Here is a 19,536-nt window from a genome sequence, read left to right as displayed (position 1 = left end):
AACAGTAGCAATAGTAATAGCAATGGTAATATTAATAGTAATCGAAAGGGATATAGCAAAAAGAGAGAGGAAAAAAACTGGAGGGGAAAAAACCCACAAATTATGCACAAGGCAATTGCCTACCACCAGCTGGCCGATGCCCCAGCAGCGATCGGCCCCTCCCAGCCAACTCCCCCCAGTTTCTGTACTGGCCATGATGCCCTATGGCATGGAACCGCCCTTGGGCAGTTGGGGTCAGCTCTCCTGGCCACGCTCCCTCCCGGCTTCTTGTGCACCTCCTCGCTGGCAGAGCACGGGAAACTGAGGATCCCGAACTATGGGTAAGCACTACTCAGCGACAGCGAAAACATCCGTGTGTTATCAGTGTTATTCCCACACTGAGTCCCAAACACACTGTGCCAGCTACTAGGAAGAAAACTAAATCTATCCCAGCCAAAATCAGGGCACTCATTATGCCAAAAACTTTAAAATCAACCATATGATGCTAAAGCTGAGCATGTTGATAATTCTGAATACCCATTTGGGGGATATAAGAGGTCCTCCACATAGGTCTAAGGAAGGCAGAAGGTAAATGCCACATGGAGATTTTGTTCTTTCATTGTCTGCTACATAATACAATTTATTCTATCTTTTGGTGGTATTTTGTGTATACCAGTTATCACTGTGATGACAAATGAGGTACTACAAAGATGCATTCACTTTCAGAGTTTCAAAGTCTTGTGAGAAAAGGTGCCAGGCTGACTGTATTTTTTTATGGTAAGAAATCACTGTCAAATATTTAGGACTCAGGTTGGCCTACTTCAAATGATTTTAGTGTTCTTGTGAATATTCCTCTGTATTCTGAGGACCAAATCTGTCACTGATGACACTGGTGTCCTGGGTGCAGTTCCCACTGAAATGCAAGGCAACTGAAGCTATATCCATTATAAAAAGGCTGTTGCAAATAACCGTCACACACCTATCCAAGCATGATTCATAAAGGAGGAAAACAGTTCAGGGTAGTAGAGTATTATGTTTTATGTGGATTGTAATCTGCAGCTGACTACTTCACTATAGAAGAAAATATGAAGAAGGTGAAAAAAGTGGAGAAAAAATTATGTTTGAATGGCCAGCTTGAAGTTTCTTTAATTATATTTGTTCTTCCTTACCTGAGAAACAGGTTTTAAGAGGTGTAGAGAGAAGCAGTCATTGCTAGCACATGATCTGGGGCATAACACTTCTTCAAAGCCTGCTGTCGTAAAGCAGAAACTGTTTCTCTGTCTACTGAAAATAGATATAGTTTCTTATCCTAGGTCAATTAGTATCTTTATAGTAACATCGAATTATTCCTTCCTGTAACAGAGAACAGGAAGGGGTGCTGAAAGTTGTCTCAAAAGTTCATTCTTCACTACTACAAGTTTCTCTTACCTTGAGGTATGTGAAAGTAACAATCAGAAATGAAAGGGAGAAAAGAGCATTTGTGAGATTCTTCCACTCAGAGCAAAGAAGTCTGTCCGTCAGTTTGTTTGTACCGAATAAATTACAGAGGCCAGGCTTTTATGAAGCCCCCTGTCCTAACATGAAGCCCCCGAATATGAAGCCAGTTCTACTAAAAGGGTGGTGGTATATAAGAGGATTTGTGGGCTCATGACTTGTTGCGTCATATAACAGCTAAAAATGCAAGGACATCACATGGATGTAGCTTGAGGAGTACAAGAAACTAAGAAGATGTTGACAAGCAGCCTGTTGATCATTCTTCTTACTTACGTAGTAGAGATTTCCAAGTGAGATTTTGGAGGCACAGAACTAGGGAGATTTGCCAGTATGTCTGGGATGAGTTCTGAGAACAGATAAACAGATTTTAATCTTAGGGGAAGTCACAAAGGCACCTGCTATGACAGTCAGCCAAGATTCAGATGGTCAGGAGTTGATGAAAGGAAAAATTATTCTATTTATATTCTATTATTCTAAAACAAAACAAACCCTAGCACTACATACTCTCACAAAAATTCTGTTTATTCTTACTTAACGTAAAGGTGCCTTCCAGCAGTACTGAGTAATTCAGTGATATGAAGAAGAAATTGTTTCTTGCCACGAGTTAGGTGAACAATATCCTGTCTTAAATTAACTCCCACACTTCTCTAATACTGAGGAAAATAAGAGAATGTAGTCTAGGTAGAAGAGATCCTCTGGACTCTTCCCCTGTAGAAATGCACAAAAAAGAATGAGCAGTGACACAAAATGTATTATGAACTGGTGGATGATGAGAAAGATTATGCTGTAATTTTCATCACTTAGGAATTATAGAATATTAGTGCCCTTAGTAAAGGCCCCTCTAGATTGACAATTTAACTGCAACATTGCATAATAATTATAGAGGCAATGTGAAATCTTCAGCAGCTTGTCTACTTTTCACTCTTATCTGCAATCTATTATACTCTGTAGTCCCATAAATGGATATAAAGAAAATGGTTCTGATTTTTTTCAAAGCATCACTAAAAATGCTAATTAAACCTATAATCATGGGCCTGCTGAGGATAGGACATCAAATGCACAAGTTCAAGGATAAAATGTCACACGGGGCCAGTGTAAAGCTTGCTTGAATTTAGAGGAGGACCAGCCAGTTCTCGATTATCATAGTTTTATGCTGCATTTGTGGTGTATTTTGCATTGATATATGGTAGGCTGAAGAAAATATTGTGGAATTTAATTTGCGAGGGGGAAGTTTCAACAGACGGAGTTTTTCTTTAGGGTAGTATTCAGAGTAGAACAAGAATTAGTATTTATGGCATTTGTCAATCCTTAAGATATAACTGTGAAAAGAAATCAAACTGCCCAAACTCCCTTTTAAAGCAGCGTTTGTGTTCCCAGATACCTTATTTGCTTGATAAAGTGTTTTCATCACTTCATTTGTATGCATGTTAGCCGTGTGTGTGCTACTGGCAGTTTTAACTGCTTGCAATCTCCAGAGAGAAATATACTTTTGCATTTTTTGCACCTATGATTGCTGCTTTCTTGTCAGTCATTTAGGCCTGACTGCAGAAGATAATAGAAAGTTGTTTTACTTGCTCATGCTGCAACAGGTGATGGGCAAACAAGGGACGCACCTGCTGGGTTCAGTAAAACATGTCATCAATATTCCATGAGAAGTGTACTCTCAGGAGGGTTTTACTAGGCCTGTAGAAAAAGTTCATATGCGAATGTGTGAAACTCCGGGATCATTTGTTCTTTGTGGATAATTTGTACATTAGATGTACAGTAGCAACCACTTAAATGTATAACCTCAGGGTATAGTAAATCTTTTTGGTTTAGTGGCACTTACCTCCACAGGGATTTCTTTCTATACTCTTGTCATAAATTGGTTTGAAGCAGATGTGTTCATTAATTGGGTCTAATAATGGTTATAATTTATTCTCTCTGTACTGCCTGGGATTTTATTCACTATAGAGTTGTCATTTTATGAAGTGCTCCTCTCGAAGCGTAGGCTTGGTGAGGTTCTGTCTTGCAAATAACTGATATTCTGGAGTATATTCATTTCAGCACAGGAGCACTACTAACATTTGATAGTAAAGATTGGCAGGATTGGGTCCAACAGTTTTGAATATTGCTTAGAAGTACAACAAATTTGCTGTTTTTTCCATATGAGTCTAAGCAGTCATTGATATGCTATACAAGAGCTTTAAGACTTCTGAGTTTTCCCTGGAACTGTGGATACTTTTATTTTCAACGGCAACAAAAAGCCTGGTTGGCTCAGATAATGTTCTTTGAATAGCATTTGTGTAACAGCAATTTGGCACTATGTATATTTGAAAAGACATATATGTATGTTTGAAAAGACAGTTGACAATATTTTAGGGTTATAACAAAATAGCTCTTGTTAAATACATCCTTTTAGAAAAATTGGCTGTATTTATCATGCTTAGAATCTCAGCCTAAAAACTTTTATTATTGTTGAGTGAAGCTCTTACACAACTAATGATTAGTAGAAATATTTATGGAACCTTGTTTTACTTTATTGCCAGTCATGATACTTGATTTTAAACATAAATGTTCTCAGCTTGATTTCATCCTTGGTCCTTTTCTCCTCCTCTCTGCTGCAGGCTTTCGTGATCATGTTGATTTTCACCCATTCCCCGAGTCTGTTATCTATCTGGTGTTTTCTTCACCCAGATGTTTATGTACTAAAACAGATTGTGATTTTTGCCTTTTCCCTGGGTAGCACTATGACATCTGTATTTAGTTTTTTGCTGTTGTTGTTGTTTTAAAGCATCTGCTGCCATCTATGGAGTAATCATAGAAACAAAGCTGATATAAAAAGATGTTTTATCAAATGATTATAGAAAACATGATCTAGCTAGTGGAGGAGGTATTGTAGAGCAGTTGGACAGATCTCAAGAAATGCTATTTCTCTGTAGTCCCAGATCTCACAGCAAGCACAGGTGAAAGTATACCATTTAGAAGATCAATGACTTCTAGGAGTTAAGTTATTCAGTAGATTTATTTATTCTAGACAAGCTTTCAGGGCAGCCTGAAAATTAGAATAAAGTTGCTTTGTCCTCTAATCCTGTAACTTGTTCCTTTTCCTTCGCCATTACCTTTCACGCATCCTAGTGCTTCAGTAGTTTCCAACATCTGATGATTACATCGTTCTTCATTTATTTTTAAAAATTTAAGTTTAATTCCTTATTCTTCCCCAGCATCTTTTTAACTGGCTTCATGCCTCTCCCTTGTGTCCAGTTTCAACCTGCCAGGTCCCAGGTTTCACTCCTTCAGATCCCTTCAGAATGCAGTGCTGAAGATCAGTCCTCATTCTCTTTGTCTTTCATAACATCTTGTCACTGGATATCTATTTTAGAGTATACATTTATTGCAATACATTTATTCAAGTTTGTCTGGAAAGTACTTGGAGAAGTAATTTTCTATATACTTTTATGAAGTGCCTACAGGGTATCTGTGGAGGCATAGAAGCTATCAGCTTTTATCTTGATACTGTTTATATGCTCTTCAGCTTGCAAATTTTTGACTGAGGATTTTAGTATCTTACAACCTTGAATGGGGTTAGGTGTATGAGATCCTAGCAATCAGACTTCTGTACATTTGAGTTAGGAGATCTGACAGAACAACTATGTCTTTAGGTTTTTCCTCAGCCAAAACAGTGCTGGAGTGGGTGTATATTTACCCACTACGGCTTAAATGCTTTCTTATGACGCAAGACATTAGAATCAAAAGGAAAAGTTTAACCTATATGGATGAAGCATTCTTAAAAATATCTTCTGACATTTTCTTCTTATTGCTGAACTTAGAAATTGATCTTATTTCCCAGCATCAGAGACAAAATGAAGAAAAAAAAATCAATACTGAAGATTGATCAATGTTTTTCAAAACTGACTTAATAAGATAAAAATCAATGCAGCTGTATTATTTGCCATTATTTTATCACCAGTATCATTCAGACATGGTAATATTTGATTCTTAAGTTAAATGTGAAAATATTTCAGTTACCTCCTACAGAAGCAAAAAAACTTAAGAAGGAGGTATTTATTTAGTCAAACTTCGGTTTTCTTTTTAAGCCTGTTTTTGGAACTTTGAGTTCTGCAGAAACTGAAAACAGTTTCATATTTCAAGTGCCAGTATATAATTGTTCCTTTAATCACAGAGACTTAAATAGAGCAAATTATTACTTGTATTTGCAAATTATGAGCCTCCTTTCCTCCCGAAAAAACAAGTTCCATCTTGCTTTGTTGAAAGATCTGTACTTGAAAATTTGGGATAAGCTTGGGCACCTAATTTCCCTCATGGCAGACTCACAGTGAATTAGAGCCTTACTGTACAAATGAATTGGCTCATTAATCTTTTTTGGCTAAAATGACTGGGTTATTTGTGGGTTTTTGTTTGTTTGGTTTTTCCCAACAATCATTTCCCTTTTCTGTCCCCAATAATATTAAGATGTCTTACCGATTTATTTAAAGGCTTAAAAACTATCTTGTGTAATATCAGTGAACCGATCCCTAAGCCATGAGTTTGGCTTAACAGTTGAGAGGTTTTTAAAAAAATAATTTGCATTTTAATATTTCAATTCCTGTTTACTTGCTGCCTTAGGCTTAGCCCTTTTGGCTCATCGTTTGAAATTTCTCTTAACAACTGAGGACTAGAAAATGTCCTTTTAGGGAAGAAAGTCGAGATTCTCACATAATCACTGGGACATCTGAACTGGGATATTAGGGAAGTATCAGACATTGAAAGACTCCTGATAAAATCCTGGATATTGGCGAGCCTCTGGTAATGGCATCTTTTATTTTCAAGGTTTATTTCATGAGCACAGAAAGACATCTTTCTGCATAAATTTCTATTTAATTGAATCCCTATCTGTAAGCTGGGCCAGAATGTCATAAAATAGGGAATGCAGACTTAATCATAGTTAGACACAGTTTTTGAGAATACAGGACTTAATCGGGTTTTCTGTCGGACCAGATACTTTTGCCTTTCTTTTTCATATTCCTTTTCTAATTGATAAATGCAGTGAGTTTGCTCCTCTCCTCAAGTAGCTTTGAGCAGCTAGAGGACAGTCATTGGGAACAGACCCCTTCGTTCTCTCCTTCATCATCAGCTTCATTATAGACAGTATCAGCAATCGCGTGGCGAAAGAGCTTGTACTTGTACCTCTGCTCTCCTGTACTGCGAGAGGGAAGAAGCATGGCAGATTGCATAGCTAAAAGGTTATGAAGCCTGAATTTGTTACACCTCTGAATTTGGCAGGCAAGCATTCACAACCACTGTAGAAATACATGACTCATCACACCATGAGGCTGGACATCCTGAGAAGACAGATGATATTGGATTGGTTTTCTTGTTGCTCTGCAAACAATCAAACAGGCTTAAGCTATGCAATCTGATATTCCCTAATTGACAGCTTTGCCAAGGTTCATTTGTTAACTGAGAGCATGACATGTATTGAAGTTGTTTCTTCATAATGCATTTGGCATTAACAGGAGAAGCTGTCGAACGCCTCAGACATCAACATCTCAGCAATTAAATACTTCGCCTCCAGTTTTGACTTTCTAACTAGTGGCTTTGTATTTGCAAGGGCATCTGGAATGAGCATATGAGAGGACAGTATGTAAGAAAAAAGCTTAAATACATTCCCCAAAAGAAAATTTGTGAGAAAGTATTTTTCATGCTCGGGACATTTACCTGAGTTTTATGGTTCAGATGTTCTTTTTTCTTTTGTTATGAAACCTTGGTTTCTTGCTTAACAAAGTACTCACTGAATACTCACTGGGTTTCAGAGAATTATTTTATTTCAGTAGATTAATAAGTAGGCATATCTGATTTTATTTATAGTGATGAAGAATTTGTGTATAAGACATGCTCAAGAGTTTTAACTTCCCTGTACATCCACGACAGAATAAAATAAAACCCCAGAGAACCCCTATTTCAAAGAATCGTAACCTTCCCCCAGATGAGGCCCATGATGGGCTGAAAGAATAAATTACCTTTGTGGAAGAGACCAGAGGATGATTTCTCCACTGATCTCGTCACTGTTTTGCATCTGCTCTTTTCTTGTAGCTAGTTTTCAGAAACACTTTCTTAGTTTCTTAGAACACAAATCGTGACAGAGCTCTAACATTCAGCTTTTTTTTTTTTTTTTATCTGATCTCCTCTTCCTTGCAACTGTTCATATGCTGATACCTGGCTAGATGTTCAGACAGGGTCTATAAATACTAATTAAGAGCATGGTCACAAAACCATCATCATTAATAGCTGCTGCTTCTCCTGCATCCCATGAGCTTGATAGCTACAAGATGAATTTATCTTAGATGTACAAAAAATGTGTTTTAATTTCACTTTGTTGTTGTTAATTAGCATAAGCATGTTATTCTAAATATTTAAGTTAATTTCTCTAGCACCTAGTTAAGTTTCTGCATGTATTCTTCCTTCTGTGAAGAGTACATGCTTGGAGAAGTACATTAAATTCTACAGATGTTGTCAAAATAATGAAGGAGTTTCAGTGGTGCTTTGACTAGCATTGTTTAGGAAGTGAAACACAGCTGTTTAGATGAGGGAAGAAGTGAATGAATGGGTCAGGACGCCTTCATTTCACAGGAATTAATAGCCTAGCTTTGGCAGAAGTGCCTCTTCAAAAAACGTCAGGGAAGAATGAGCAAAGCCAATTCGGCTTAGAAAAGCCGAGAGACAAACTTAAAGAGTTAAGAGCCCAGAGAACCTAAGCACACGTCTCTCCTCCCGCTGCAAACTTCAGCGACCTGAATTCCTACAGCCAAATGTTCCCGAGCCTCTGGGGGACATCCCGGGCCTGTCTCCACCTCGGTGCTTTGTGTTTCACGTGCGAGGCGCGTTGGCAAAACGCCATTGGGCGAGCGCTGACTCGGGAGCCCCTTTTGTCTCGCAGGGCAAGCACCGGCTGCGTGTGGACACGGGACTGGAGGGCGCCTGGTGTGGCCTCATCCCCATCGGGAGCCCCTGCGAGAGCGTGACCACAACGGGCCTCAGGTGGAACCTCGGTAAGTCAGAGGGCTCTGGGGCGGCGGGTTTGATGTCATCCTGACCTCACGCTGACGCCAGCCCCCTCGGTGTTGAAGGGCCTTGCGGGTTTGAAGGTGGAACATGGCATTGAAGCCCTGCTGGGCCATTTTTTGCTAGAAACGAAGGGGTTTTAAGCAACAACCAAAAAAAAAAGAAGATAAATATATTTAAACCTGAGGTATTGCAGGCAGAAACGTGTTTTGCATTTGGGAGTCATTGTGCTGTTTAAATAGAACATTTGTTGAGGTCATGATACATTACCATCTTGATACATTGGCCTCCGGGGAGGGGAAACTGCGAGTGCCTAAACTCCTGGTTACAAGCCATAAAGTTACAACAGACAAATAATAATGTGATACAGATTATTAAAGGTATCTCACTTCCCCTGAACTGCTTTGAGTATATTGTCTGTTTGTCAACTCTGAATGAATAGATCTGTTTCTCAAAGCGGGAAAGGGTACATTTGATCTAGAACAAGGACATTCATCTGTAGAGAAAGGAGGTTTCTTGACCAAAAAAAATTGAAACAATCTTCATCCCCCTGCCCCCTCCTCCAACACTGAGTCATGCAGGAGTATGATTCATTAAAATTTAAGGGAAGCAAAGCAGTACTTGAGAGGCTCTGGTCTTGCAGCCTGATTTACATTGCCAGACTTTAGAGCCATCCCATGTAGAAGGGCACATGGCTCTCACAGTTTGCAGTGCAGTGCCTTCCTTGGCTGATAATTAATCTGAGGTTGTCCCACTGTGCCAGCCACCAGCACGTGTGCTGGTCTAGGGAGTGTCTTGTTCCACCGGGGGTTTGAGCACGTGCAGTTAAGGAGGTGGTGGGCATTTCTAGCTCACTAATGATAAAAGATATAAATACGGCATTAATTTCAGGATGTGAGAGACTTTCCAGGTGAAGAGCTGCCTGGCTAGTGATGTTTTTGTCCTTTTAAACTGGATTGTAGGAGCTGAATATATTGTAAAGGGATGTTCTCTTAATTTGAAGAAGAGTCAAATATTGTTCCTTCATTTATTCTCTGCATTATCATCACAGATATATAAAAGCAATCTATATAAAAATATATAAAAAATAGATGTATATACATGATACGGTCTTCCTTGAAGATGTTTAATCTGTCTGAGACACGAAGGTCATTACAACCTGAAACTGCTCTTGTGCCCAAGGGACTAGAGCTGACCTTTACTCATCCAAATACAGATTTTGAACCAGGTTATTGTTCAGATACTGATAAAACAAATTACAGTGTAGTTGCGTCCCCCAAAAGGGAAACCAGTATCTCAAATACAGCATGTGGTTAGTTGTGTCTTAGTTGAATTTTTTCCCTAATAAATAAGCCTTACATTCAGATAGCCTAAGTTTGATACTAGCTTTCGTTTTGTTAATGACTTCTGTGCTGCCTTTAGTTTTGCAGTTACTTTAAAAAATGTTGGTACTCCTGTAAATAGTGATGGAGAAGCAAAGGCTCACCTGGGAAGAAAAGGGAATAAGAACATACTGAAGTGTGATGTGGATGTCAGCATTGCTGCTGATGGCTTCCAGTAGCAGAACTTTCTCTGTTTATTTGTTAATGGCACCCTGAGCACACACCTTCATAAACCTCAATGAATAAAACAGTTTGGTTATAAATTCATTTTCCTCCGTAAATCATGAAAGAAATGGAATTTTTAAGCCAAACATGACATGAGAAGCCTTTTTCTCCAGTTTGTTATGGTATTATTGAGTATGACCTAACAACTTTGGTTTTAAAAAGTAATTTTTGAGTCCTCAGAATACTTGTTTTAAGTATCTGGGTGGTAAACTAAGTCCAGAATTTCCGTTCTGGAACAGTCATAAATGATGTGTTAGGTGAGAGGACAGCCCTCATCTTTGCAAACAATAATTTCTAGCAACTCAAAATTCAAATAACACCACAGTACAAGAAAGAGCTGGCTTTGCATCAAGGTTTTTAATGTCTAACACCAACTGCTGTCTGAGCATACCTGGATTACTCTGCTGATTAAAATTTGCAAAATCTTCAAGGGGTAGTCAAATGTTATCTGTGTCTAATCTACAGGTGCTGTCATGAGACTTCATAGCTTCTGAATAGAAAAAGACAAGGGTAAATACCTAAGACAGAAGCTATATTGGGGTTGAAAGTAGGCTACCAAATGTCTTATTTCAGTGGCTGAATTGGATAAACCTCAAATCTGTAAATTATTCTGCCAGCAAAGAAACAATGAAGTCTTGATTATATTATTAATATTGCAGAATTCGGTATTTTTTGTGTGTTTGTGTGAGGATGCAACGTGTATGTGTGCTTTTATGCATGCTTATCTTATCTTAGTTATTTGCTATCACTTGGCACAAACAGAACTTTCATTTATTTTATTTCTCATCTTATGGGTGAAAGAATTTGGAGAAGAAAGTGGAAAATTGATTAGATAAAATATTTTTTATCCATACTTGCTATTGTGTAGCACGCATTCAGAACACATTATAAACATATTCTTTCCACTCCCAAAGGGATACAGATCTTTTCTCTATTAAAATCTGATTTACAGCTCAGGAATCAGATAATGCTTTATCTGATTTGACTTACCTGGCTGCTTGCTGATAACAGCTCTCATGTCTAATAAATAAATAACAAAAAATCCAATAAGGCCAGAATTACCCAGCATTCTTCATTAGGTCCTCAGTAGTGCTTTCATATAAGGTGAATAAGAATGAAGGTAGAAATCAGCTGCACTGCTCATCGAAGAAGAGGTTGGAGGGTAATGGTAGACATTTCTAGGAAATGGTTACTTTTCTAGGAAATGACTGTAGAAAATAACCTTGCCTACTAATTTGCTCTTCATCCCTATGGCCTTTGATATGCTGTATGTCATACCTGTACTGAAAATGTGGGTGTATATATATATATATACACACATATAAATATATATAAAAACTGAGTGTGCATGTAATTGTGCTTTCCAGATAATTTTTGTGCAAATTTGCAAATTTGCTTCTTTAGGCAGGAAGTTAAATTGCTGTAAAATGCTGCGATCCAAAAGAGCACCACTGTCATTTCACTTCAAAAGGCAACAGCAGTAACAATGGGAGTAAGACCTTTCTCTAACTGTAGCAACAGAGCATCCACTGACTACTGACTTCACAGGTAGATAAACAGGATCCAAAATCTTTACATTGTAGGTAAAATTGAAATTTTTGCACTGTTTTTTCACTGTTTTACTTCATTGGGGTTTTGGTGCCATTGTATTGTGAATGGACCAAAAAGACTACAAAAGCAGTGGCGGTTTATGTTTTAGGGGAATTCAGAGTCTAAAAGATGAAAGAATATGCGTAATTCCTTAAAAAAACGTCAGAGGGTAAGGGACGTCTGGAAAAGGCTGTAAATTGAGATGGACAAGTATCTCTGTGCTAGTGAAGCTGTTTGTATAAGCATTCTAACCTGTTTCATAACCAAAATAGTTTATATGGCCCATTTTGCTGCACCATTTCATTCTGACTGAGGCAAACTAAGACAGGAGTAGCTCTGTTTTCAGTGGCAGAGTAAAAAGTTTCACAGCTGGATTCCCCTTTCCTTTGTTTTCCTCTCCTTCCCTCCCTTCTCATGTTCTTCAGTGGTAGAAGACTCCCAGTCCATCAACTGGGATCTATCTTCAGAGCTTCAGTGATGTATTTTTTCCCTTATTCATCACAGCTCTAAGACCCTGGGTAGGACAGTGTGACAGAAATGATGCTGATGCTCCCAAAGCTTTGGGTGGTTTTGACCTTTTGCGAACTATTTGCCTCCAGGAGTGCTGCTGTCTGCCTTCCAGGGTCACATCATTTATTACAAGGCAAGGCTTACTGAAATACTTTTCCAATAAAGCAGATGTTCTGATGGTGGCAGCCTGGCATCCCACTGGTTTACTGCAAGTCAGCAAAAACAACGAGGGCATTGCTTAGCATTGCATGAAATGATTTTGAACCAAAAAGACCATTTGGCGTACATTAAAGGCCTGATGAACACAGAGCTCAGTTGTGATGGGCCCCTAAAGCTGTATTTGCATTTTTTTCCTGAACAGCAGCTTGAAAACTCAGTCAAATTGTGTGAAGGGGTTTGAAATGGGGATTTGAGGTCACGTGTTCAGTCCATTTCTACATATTTCAATGAATGTTTGGAATTAGTGGGAGGGAGATTTGGTTCCAGCTCTTCTTTAGCAAGGTAGCAGGGTCCTGGCATTCAGTTTGGAAAGGCTGCTTTAAGGTGATAAACAGATACACTCTTCCAGATCACACTGTTGGGGCAACATTACTGCTGTAGGACTCCACTTATGGAGAGATTCATGGGAGAACCTTAGTTCTGAACCAGCTCAAACCACTTCCAGCGGTAAGTTTAGCCCAGCTGGATGGTCGTCTTTAATGGGATATAGGGAATGTATAAATGATCCTTCCATACAGCAGTAATAGGCAGTAATTGCTAGGAAGGGGTAGAATAAAAACAACCTCAAGAGACTTCTCCAGCACAGCTGTGCACAGAGTGCATGGCTCTCTGCAACCTAACTAATACTGTTCTGAAGTAAACTGGAGACACTTTTTTATGTCCAGCTACATTGCCATGGCACCTTGCAACTACAGAAACTAATTTCATTATTAATATAGAGGTGAGAGGGTTGTCAAGAGAGTAAAATGCTGTTCTTTCCCTTGCACCCTGCATTACTTCAGTCCCTCCTTCTGCTAATGGAAATGTAACCTGGAGGTATGAGGGAATAGGTGCTCTGCTTCAGCCCAGCTTTGGTGCAAATAATCCTCATCTCTCTGTTGGCAGTAGATTGCTGAGAATACTAAAGCTGCATGAAAATCAAAAGTAACCTGCTGCTACTGAAGGATATGAGTTGTAAGGACAAAGCACCTTTCTGGGGAAGAGAAAGACCTGCAGGGAGCCAGAGAACTACCATTTAGATTGGTGGGGGTTCAAAGTAGTTCTGTGGATTTCAGTGGTGGCCCTGAATTTTTATCGGTGAGTGCAGAGGCAGAATTTGTCCAAGAAAGAGATCTTTGAGTTTATACTAAAGACGTTTAACCCTGAAGGCGTTCTCATCCGTCAACTTGCCCATATGGATACTGGGAAATCATCTCATTTAGACAGTGGCAGAGGCAAAGCTGAAACATAATGGTGTACTTGAATGAAAGTCAGTGAAAAATTGGCCAGAGTACAAATGCTCGTTTGTCATATCCCTTGCAAATATACTTTAATTGTTTTCATATTTAAATGCCCAGAATCAGCCATAATAAATGTAAATGTCACGCTGCCAAGAGATTTCAAAAAACAAGAAAGCTCTCTGAGGCATGTGGTGAGTTATTGCCAGTTCCCAACGTCTCTGCAGAACCATAAAAGGGCAAGGACCAGTAGGAGGACAAATCAATCACGTCTGGCTGGAGTCTCCCAGAGTTAAAAAATGAGATGCGCTTGTCTGTGGTGACTCAGTTTATGAACAAGCGTGCTATTTAGATTTGGGGGGGGGGTTGTTCAAGTAGGTAGGCGTCACCATTAAGAACTGACTTCCTCCTTTCCAATTTTTTTATGGACCTTTTAGTTCTGTTTATTTTTAAATATATACTCGTGTATGTGATTGATCTCTTCTCCCCAAAAACATGACACCAAGGGAAATAATTTCCTCTGCAGTGATCTATTCCTGTACCTTAACAGCAAACAATTCTGGCTCTTCCCTCTACCGTGTCTCAATCCTTCATTTGCCGCTCCCTTTGAAAACATTTTGCACATTGTATCTGAGGGGGCCCTGCTCTCTCCCAGTTTTTGCCTCTAGATGTTTGTGGAAAAGAAGAGGTGGATTTTTCCTTTCTGTTACATGAAGTTCTGGAGAGGACGGAAGTCTGGTGGATGTCCTCACTGACTTTTGCTGTATGCTTCTAAAAAGTTACATTTTGCCTGTAAGTTGTTAATGGCATCCTGAGGTGTAATTAATAAGCCGTTAACAACTGACTGTAGTGTTTGTGCTCTGGAACTATTAAATTTAGATGTACATACCAACTACAGACGACTAAGCAAATCTGTTGTTTTCAGGTGAGTGAAAAATACAAATTTCTCATAGATTAATACATGTCTTGCCATAGAAGCATCTGTGGCTTCTTTGGGGCAGTAAATACTCATGGGGGAGTCAGGGCAACAGCAGGAAAGGAAAAAAAAAATAAACTGGCAAAACTGGGATGTGAGAAGATCACATTTGGGATTAGAAATATGTTTTGAAGAGAAGAAAAGACAGATAACATCTAAATGTGGAAAGAGATGAATACAGATATTGAGAAAATAAGAACAGAGGTGTTTTAAGTAGACAGTCGACGTCTTCCCTTTTGAAGCACTGAATTGAGACCAAAAATTCTCAATCTTGTTACTTCTCTGTGTTAGCCATCTCCTTCCTTTTCCACTCCTGTCCCGGCATACTAACCTACTTCCACTGTCAGTAAATGGGTCAGCCGAAGTGATGCGGGACTGTCCACAGGACCTGCCTGGGTATTGATCCAACAGCAAAAGATGTCATTAGACATTTGGTTTGGAAACAAGAAGGAAAATCCTTTACTTGCACTCTTATGGCCATCAATTCAAGACTCTGAAATTAGGGAAAGTCAGAAAGAGAGAAATAAAATTAAGTAGTGTTTTGGGATGTAATTGTGCATATAGATTCAGGACACTGGCGTTGTTCGGTGTCCTAGGTATATTCTCTGGGAATGAATCTGGAGCCGTAGTTGAAGGTGCAGGTGTGTAAAACCTCAGCCTTCTCCCACTGCAGAAACTGAGACACCTGGGAGGAATAAGGTGAAGCACTGCTGAAACGTGGGGTTTTCATGTGGCTCGGGCAGTTGATTGGAGTTTTTACTCTATGCAAATACTTTAGCTACTTGCAGGTTGGTTAGCTGTTCATTTCTCTTAGTGCTTGAGCGGAGCTATCAGCACCCTGACGTTCCTGAGAGCTCTGCCTTGGACTTGTAAAGCATGGGATGTTCCAAAATGAAAGCTGTGATACCACCTTTAAGATACCCACTTCTGACATTAATGTGTCTGTGCCTTTGCTCTGGAACAGTTTAACTGGTGCAATGGCCTTATCAGTTCTGGTGTAATGAGCAACATACAGAAGCACATGAGGAATTTAATATGCATGCATTCAGGGCTGTTTAAATCTATGCAGTAAATAGGGCATAAAGCCCTATGATGAGTCAGGGCTCAAAGTATGTCAGTTAAGAAAATGCTATTTACTGAAAGAGTCTGGCCTGCTTGGTTAATGTGGCTGTATAATTAAAGAATGAAAGCTAAAGGACCTGAATTAAAATTTCCCAGGCAAACTTTAATTCTGGCATCCCATAACTCTCAAGTCCATGATTTTGCAGCCTTAGCATTTCTTAGGAGTCATCTTCCATGTATATTATATCCAAGGGAATGCGGGTCCAAGTGCTATTAACAGGTACTGTATGTAGCACGTGACATTGTACCAATACAAGTCTAGGTCGCTAAGTGGTAGCTGAGTTTCTTGTGTTACCTACATTTTGAAGCTTTTCCTTGTATTTAATAAGAAAATATTGATAAAACCAATGAAACCTGTCAAACAAGTCCAAATATTTTTAGTATATTTTAAGTGGGTGTTGATACATGTCATAAAACAAATAGTAAATCCAGATAAATGGGGGTGGAAGGGTATTGAGATCTTACAATCCATATAGCTTTCCTATGGCATCACTCCTAAAAAAACTAAAAAAAAGGTTCCTCTTTCATAATCTTTCAGTATTGGGGCTTCCTTCATAACAGCTTCTTAAGAAGGTCTGCTCCAATTAGAATTTTTTTTCCCTTCTGTATTCTGCGGATTCAATATGTGATAAATATATTCTCATGCTGTTAAGCATTAGAACACAGCATTTATAATCTAATTGACAATAAAAAATCTCAGAATTGTACATTTAGGTTTCCCAAGCAGAGGGCATAACTCTGTAATTTACACAGGCACCAGCAATACCACTGTATCACCGCTGATTGGCATGCCACTTAATGATGCTGTTTATAAGACAATTTTCTAATCAGATGCGTGAACGCTCATCAGGAGCTTGCTTCTTGATTTAAAGCAGAGGAGTTGGAGAGAAAGATAGGGTTTGTTTTGCTTATAAAAACAAACTGGAAAAAAAAGGAAGTTATAAAAAGAAATATTAAGGGGGGGGGGATGTTTCCATTTTATGAAGCATTGATACAGTTAAAAAATTTTCAAAAAAGGCAAAACACAATTATAGAGAGCTTTAATATCATGAATCTGAATTTAAAAGCTCAGTGTAAAATTAAAAGTTGTTACATGAATGAGTCAGTATTGTTCAGGGTATTTCCTTTGTGTATTTTGAAATTGGATTACAATAGCTTAAATGTTAACATTCTGGGTTTTATCAGTTACTGTATTTCCAATCATCATTTAATAATAATTATGTGATTTGATATTGTAGATAGTCTGTCAGGTCTAGTCAGTCAAAGCTGAAGCATGGTCAGTTTTCCATTCACTTCACGTGTCAAATTTTAGTTTTCATCCCAATAAATTTAGCCAACCCTCTCTCCCACTCAAAGAATAATTAATTATTCCTTGCCTTCTTCCTATCTATTTCATTCTTTTGTTCTGTAACAGACAGAATAGCTTTAATTTTTAAAATGTCATCTAAATCACATGTAAACTGGGTCAACTGTGTCCATCATGAAAACAATTCATTATATGATTTAAGAAGTTTTACCAAGATGAGCTTCGGCTGACCCATACAGTTTATTAATTGCTTTGGTACACACAAATAAAGTACCTCGTCCAAATTTATCCCCAAATAATAAATGTAAAGCCTTTGTAAACACACCTTGCCATCTTGTGGTCTGGATACCCAATGCATGTTGAAGAATCCATGTTTCATGAAAGTATTAGAGCTTAATACCAAGCTTGTAGAAATAATGGGAGAATTGCACATTAACTTTAATATTGGTATGTTAATCTGGAGGTGCCTCGGCCCCTTCCTTCACTGAACTAGGATAACTTAAGCCCCTTACTCATCAGAAGGTTCAGGCATCCATGTATTTTCATACCTGTGACTAGTTCCATGGAATATAAAGGGATTATGCAGTAGGTAAAGTTAAACATGTGCAGGAGTACTTCCTACAAGTCAAACTCTGCAGTGGGAGATATAACCTTCAAAAATGCCTGAAATGGCTTTTCTGTATGTAAAATAAGGTGGTAGTGACTTTAATCTCAGTCTCTGGGGTTAGTTGTCAGTGCTGGTTCCTATTCGAATATTTCTTCTCACTTACCAATGCTATAAAGCTCCCTTTTCTAGCTCTGCACATTTTTTATGTATTGATGGTTGGCTGTAATAATTTACATGAATTCCTCCTGATTTTACTGTTGAATGTCTGGGCAAAGCAGGAGGACATGGTAAGACAAACGACTTTCAAATATTTCTCATATCTAGCTTCTTTACCTGTAGTTCAACAGATGTGGTTTCCTTCCAATACAGCTGTCAGGTCCATGCATCGAGTAAATTTTTCATATGAGGATTCTGGAAAAAAGGGTTCTGGATACTTACCAGAAATTTTAAACAATCATAAAGTTTTCATTAAAATAGCCAAAAGCATTAGAATATGGTACATGTCTGTATAGTTGTAAGAGAAGGAAACACTCTGGATAGAGTGAATGAACGACAGTGGATCTGAATTAATTTTTTTACAGTGTTAAAAATTTGCCACACTTTTATGACTTTGTCTGCCATATGTAAAGTAAGATTTTCAATCCACATGTAAACCAGGTATGCAGCCAATGCAAGGCACGTAATAGGGAACAAGGAAAATTTTCCACAACATGTTATGGTCTGGGACGTATGAAATACTAGCATCAACATAAATCTTAGCTGTACTAGAATAATTAAGTATTGCTCATTTTTTATTTTAAAATATGAAGGGTTGCTGTGTTTACTTTTTAACATTCCAAAAGCCTGCAAACTGGTTTTTGGCAAGTGCAAAGGAACAAATGCTGGCAATGCTCTGAAAGACAGCTTTCTGTTGTGAGCTTGTGTAGAGATTTATATTGCTCATTTGCAATGTACAGTAAGAAGGTTGGTTGGTTCTTCAGAGCTCACGCGTGCCACTGTGCTGCTGCCTTTTGTTATCCTGTGTATTCATGTTAGTGTAGTTCTAGAACAGACCTGGACTGTTTAAGACTGGTCCTGGATTTTTGGGAGCTCTCCTGCTGGTAATTAATTTTACATCCCAAATATCTCAAGCAAACATTGTTATCAGTGAATCTTTAGATGAGCTTGTGTTCCTTTTAATGCCTCCACAATTACTTCAGTGTCCCAGCTGAAATCACCTCAGAAGAATTTTACTCCATGTTGTGAAGTTCACTTTTTCCAGTTCATGCCATTCCCTAATTTTCCAGGGGAGCGGTTCCCTAGATGTTCATCAGTCTTAGCTTTGCACCCGTGTTGCCTGAATTTCTCTGCCAGTTTTGTGGTCTGCCTCCTCTGATGCCATTGTCAACAAATTCTTCAGAGGTTACTAATAATGAAGGCAGCCTTTAAATAAAAAACACAAACAAAAAACTTAATTGCCACGATGGCACAGCACCACTAGCTGCCTCCGTGGGTAGTGCACCCGGCTGGGGATGCAGCAGTTGCCTGGAACACATCATTAGCTCTCCTTAGTATCCCGTCTCTCTCCGACTGTTTGTCTGGTTAACTCTTTGGGGCAGGGACTGTCTACTACGCTGGGTCTGTACAGTGCACAGTGCACTGTCCTGCCTATTAGTCACATACTACGGGGATAAACATAATTAATTGCAATTGGGAGATGACTTTTGGAGTTACAGTTGAAAGTTAATACCATGGCACGATTCCTGATTTTAAAAAAATGCATATTCTGTATGTGTTAGAGGCTGCATCTGGATTATCATCTTCGGAAATTGTACTGTGGAAAGAGAAGAAAATCATTGTTTAACATACAGTGCCATCTAGAGAATAGG

General features: G+C 38.7%; 1 protein-coding gene across 4 annotated transcripts in view; it reads left to right on the top strand.

Annotated features, from left to right (window-relative positions):
* Window positions 1–19,536, top strand: part of TPK1 (thiamin pyrophosphokinase 1) — a 327,111-nt gene that overhangs the window by 257,222 nt on the left and 50,353 nt on the right. For all 4 annotated transcript variants that reach the window (XM_042806372.1, XM_042806374.1, XM_042806375.1 and 1 more), the window contains one exon: window positions 8,390–8,501. In XM_042806372.1, the coding sequence (XP_042662306.1) occupies window positions 8,390–8,501 (112 nt within the window). The remainder of the gene's footprint in view (window positions 1–8,389; window positions 8,502–19,536) is intronic.

This window comes from Tyto alba, unplaced genomic scaffold (genome assembly GCF_018691265.1).
Source record: "Tyto alba isolate M040663 unplaced genomic scaffold, T.alba_DEE_v4.0 Super-Scaffold_46, whole genome shotgun sequence".
NCBI lineage: Eukaryota > Metazoa > Chordata > Aves > Strigiformes > Tytonidae > Tyto > Tyto alba.
This window is presented reverse-complemented; position numbering and strand designations above follow the sequence as displayed.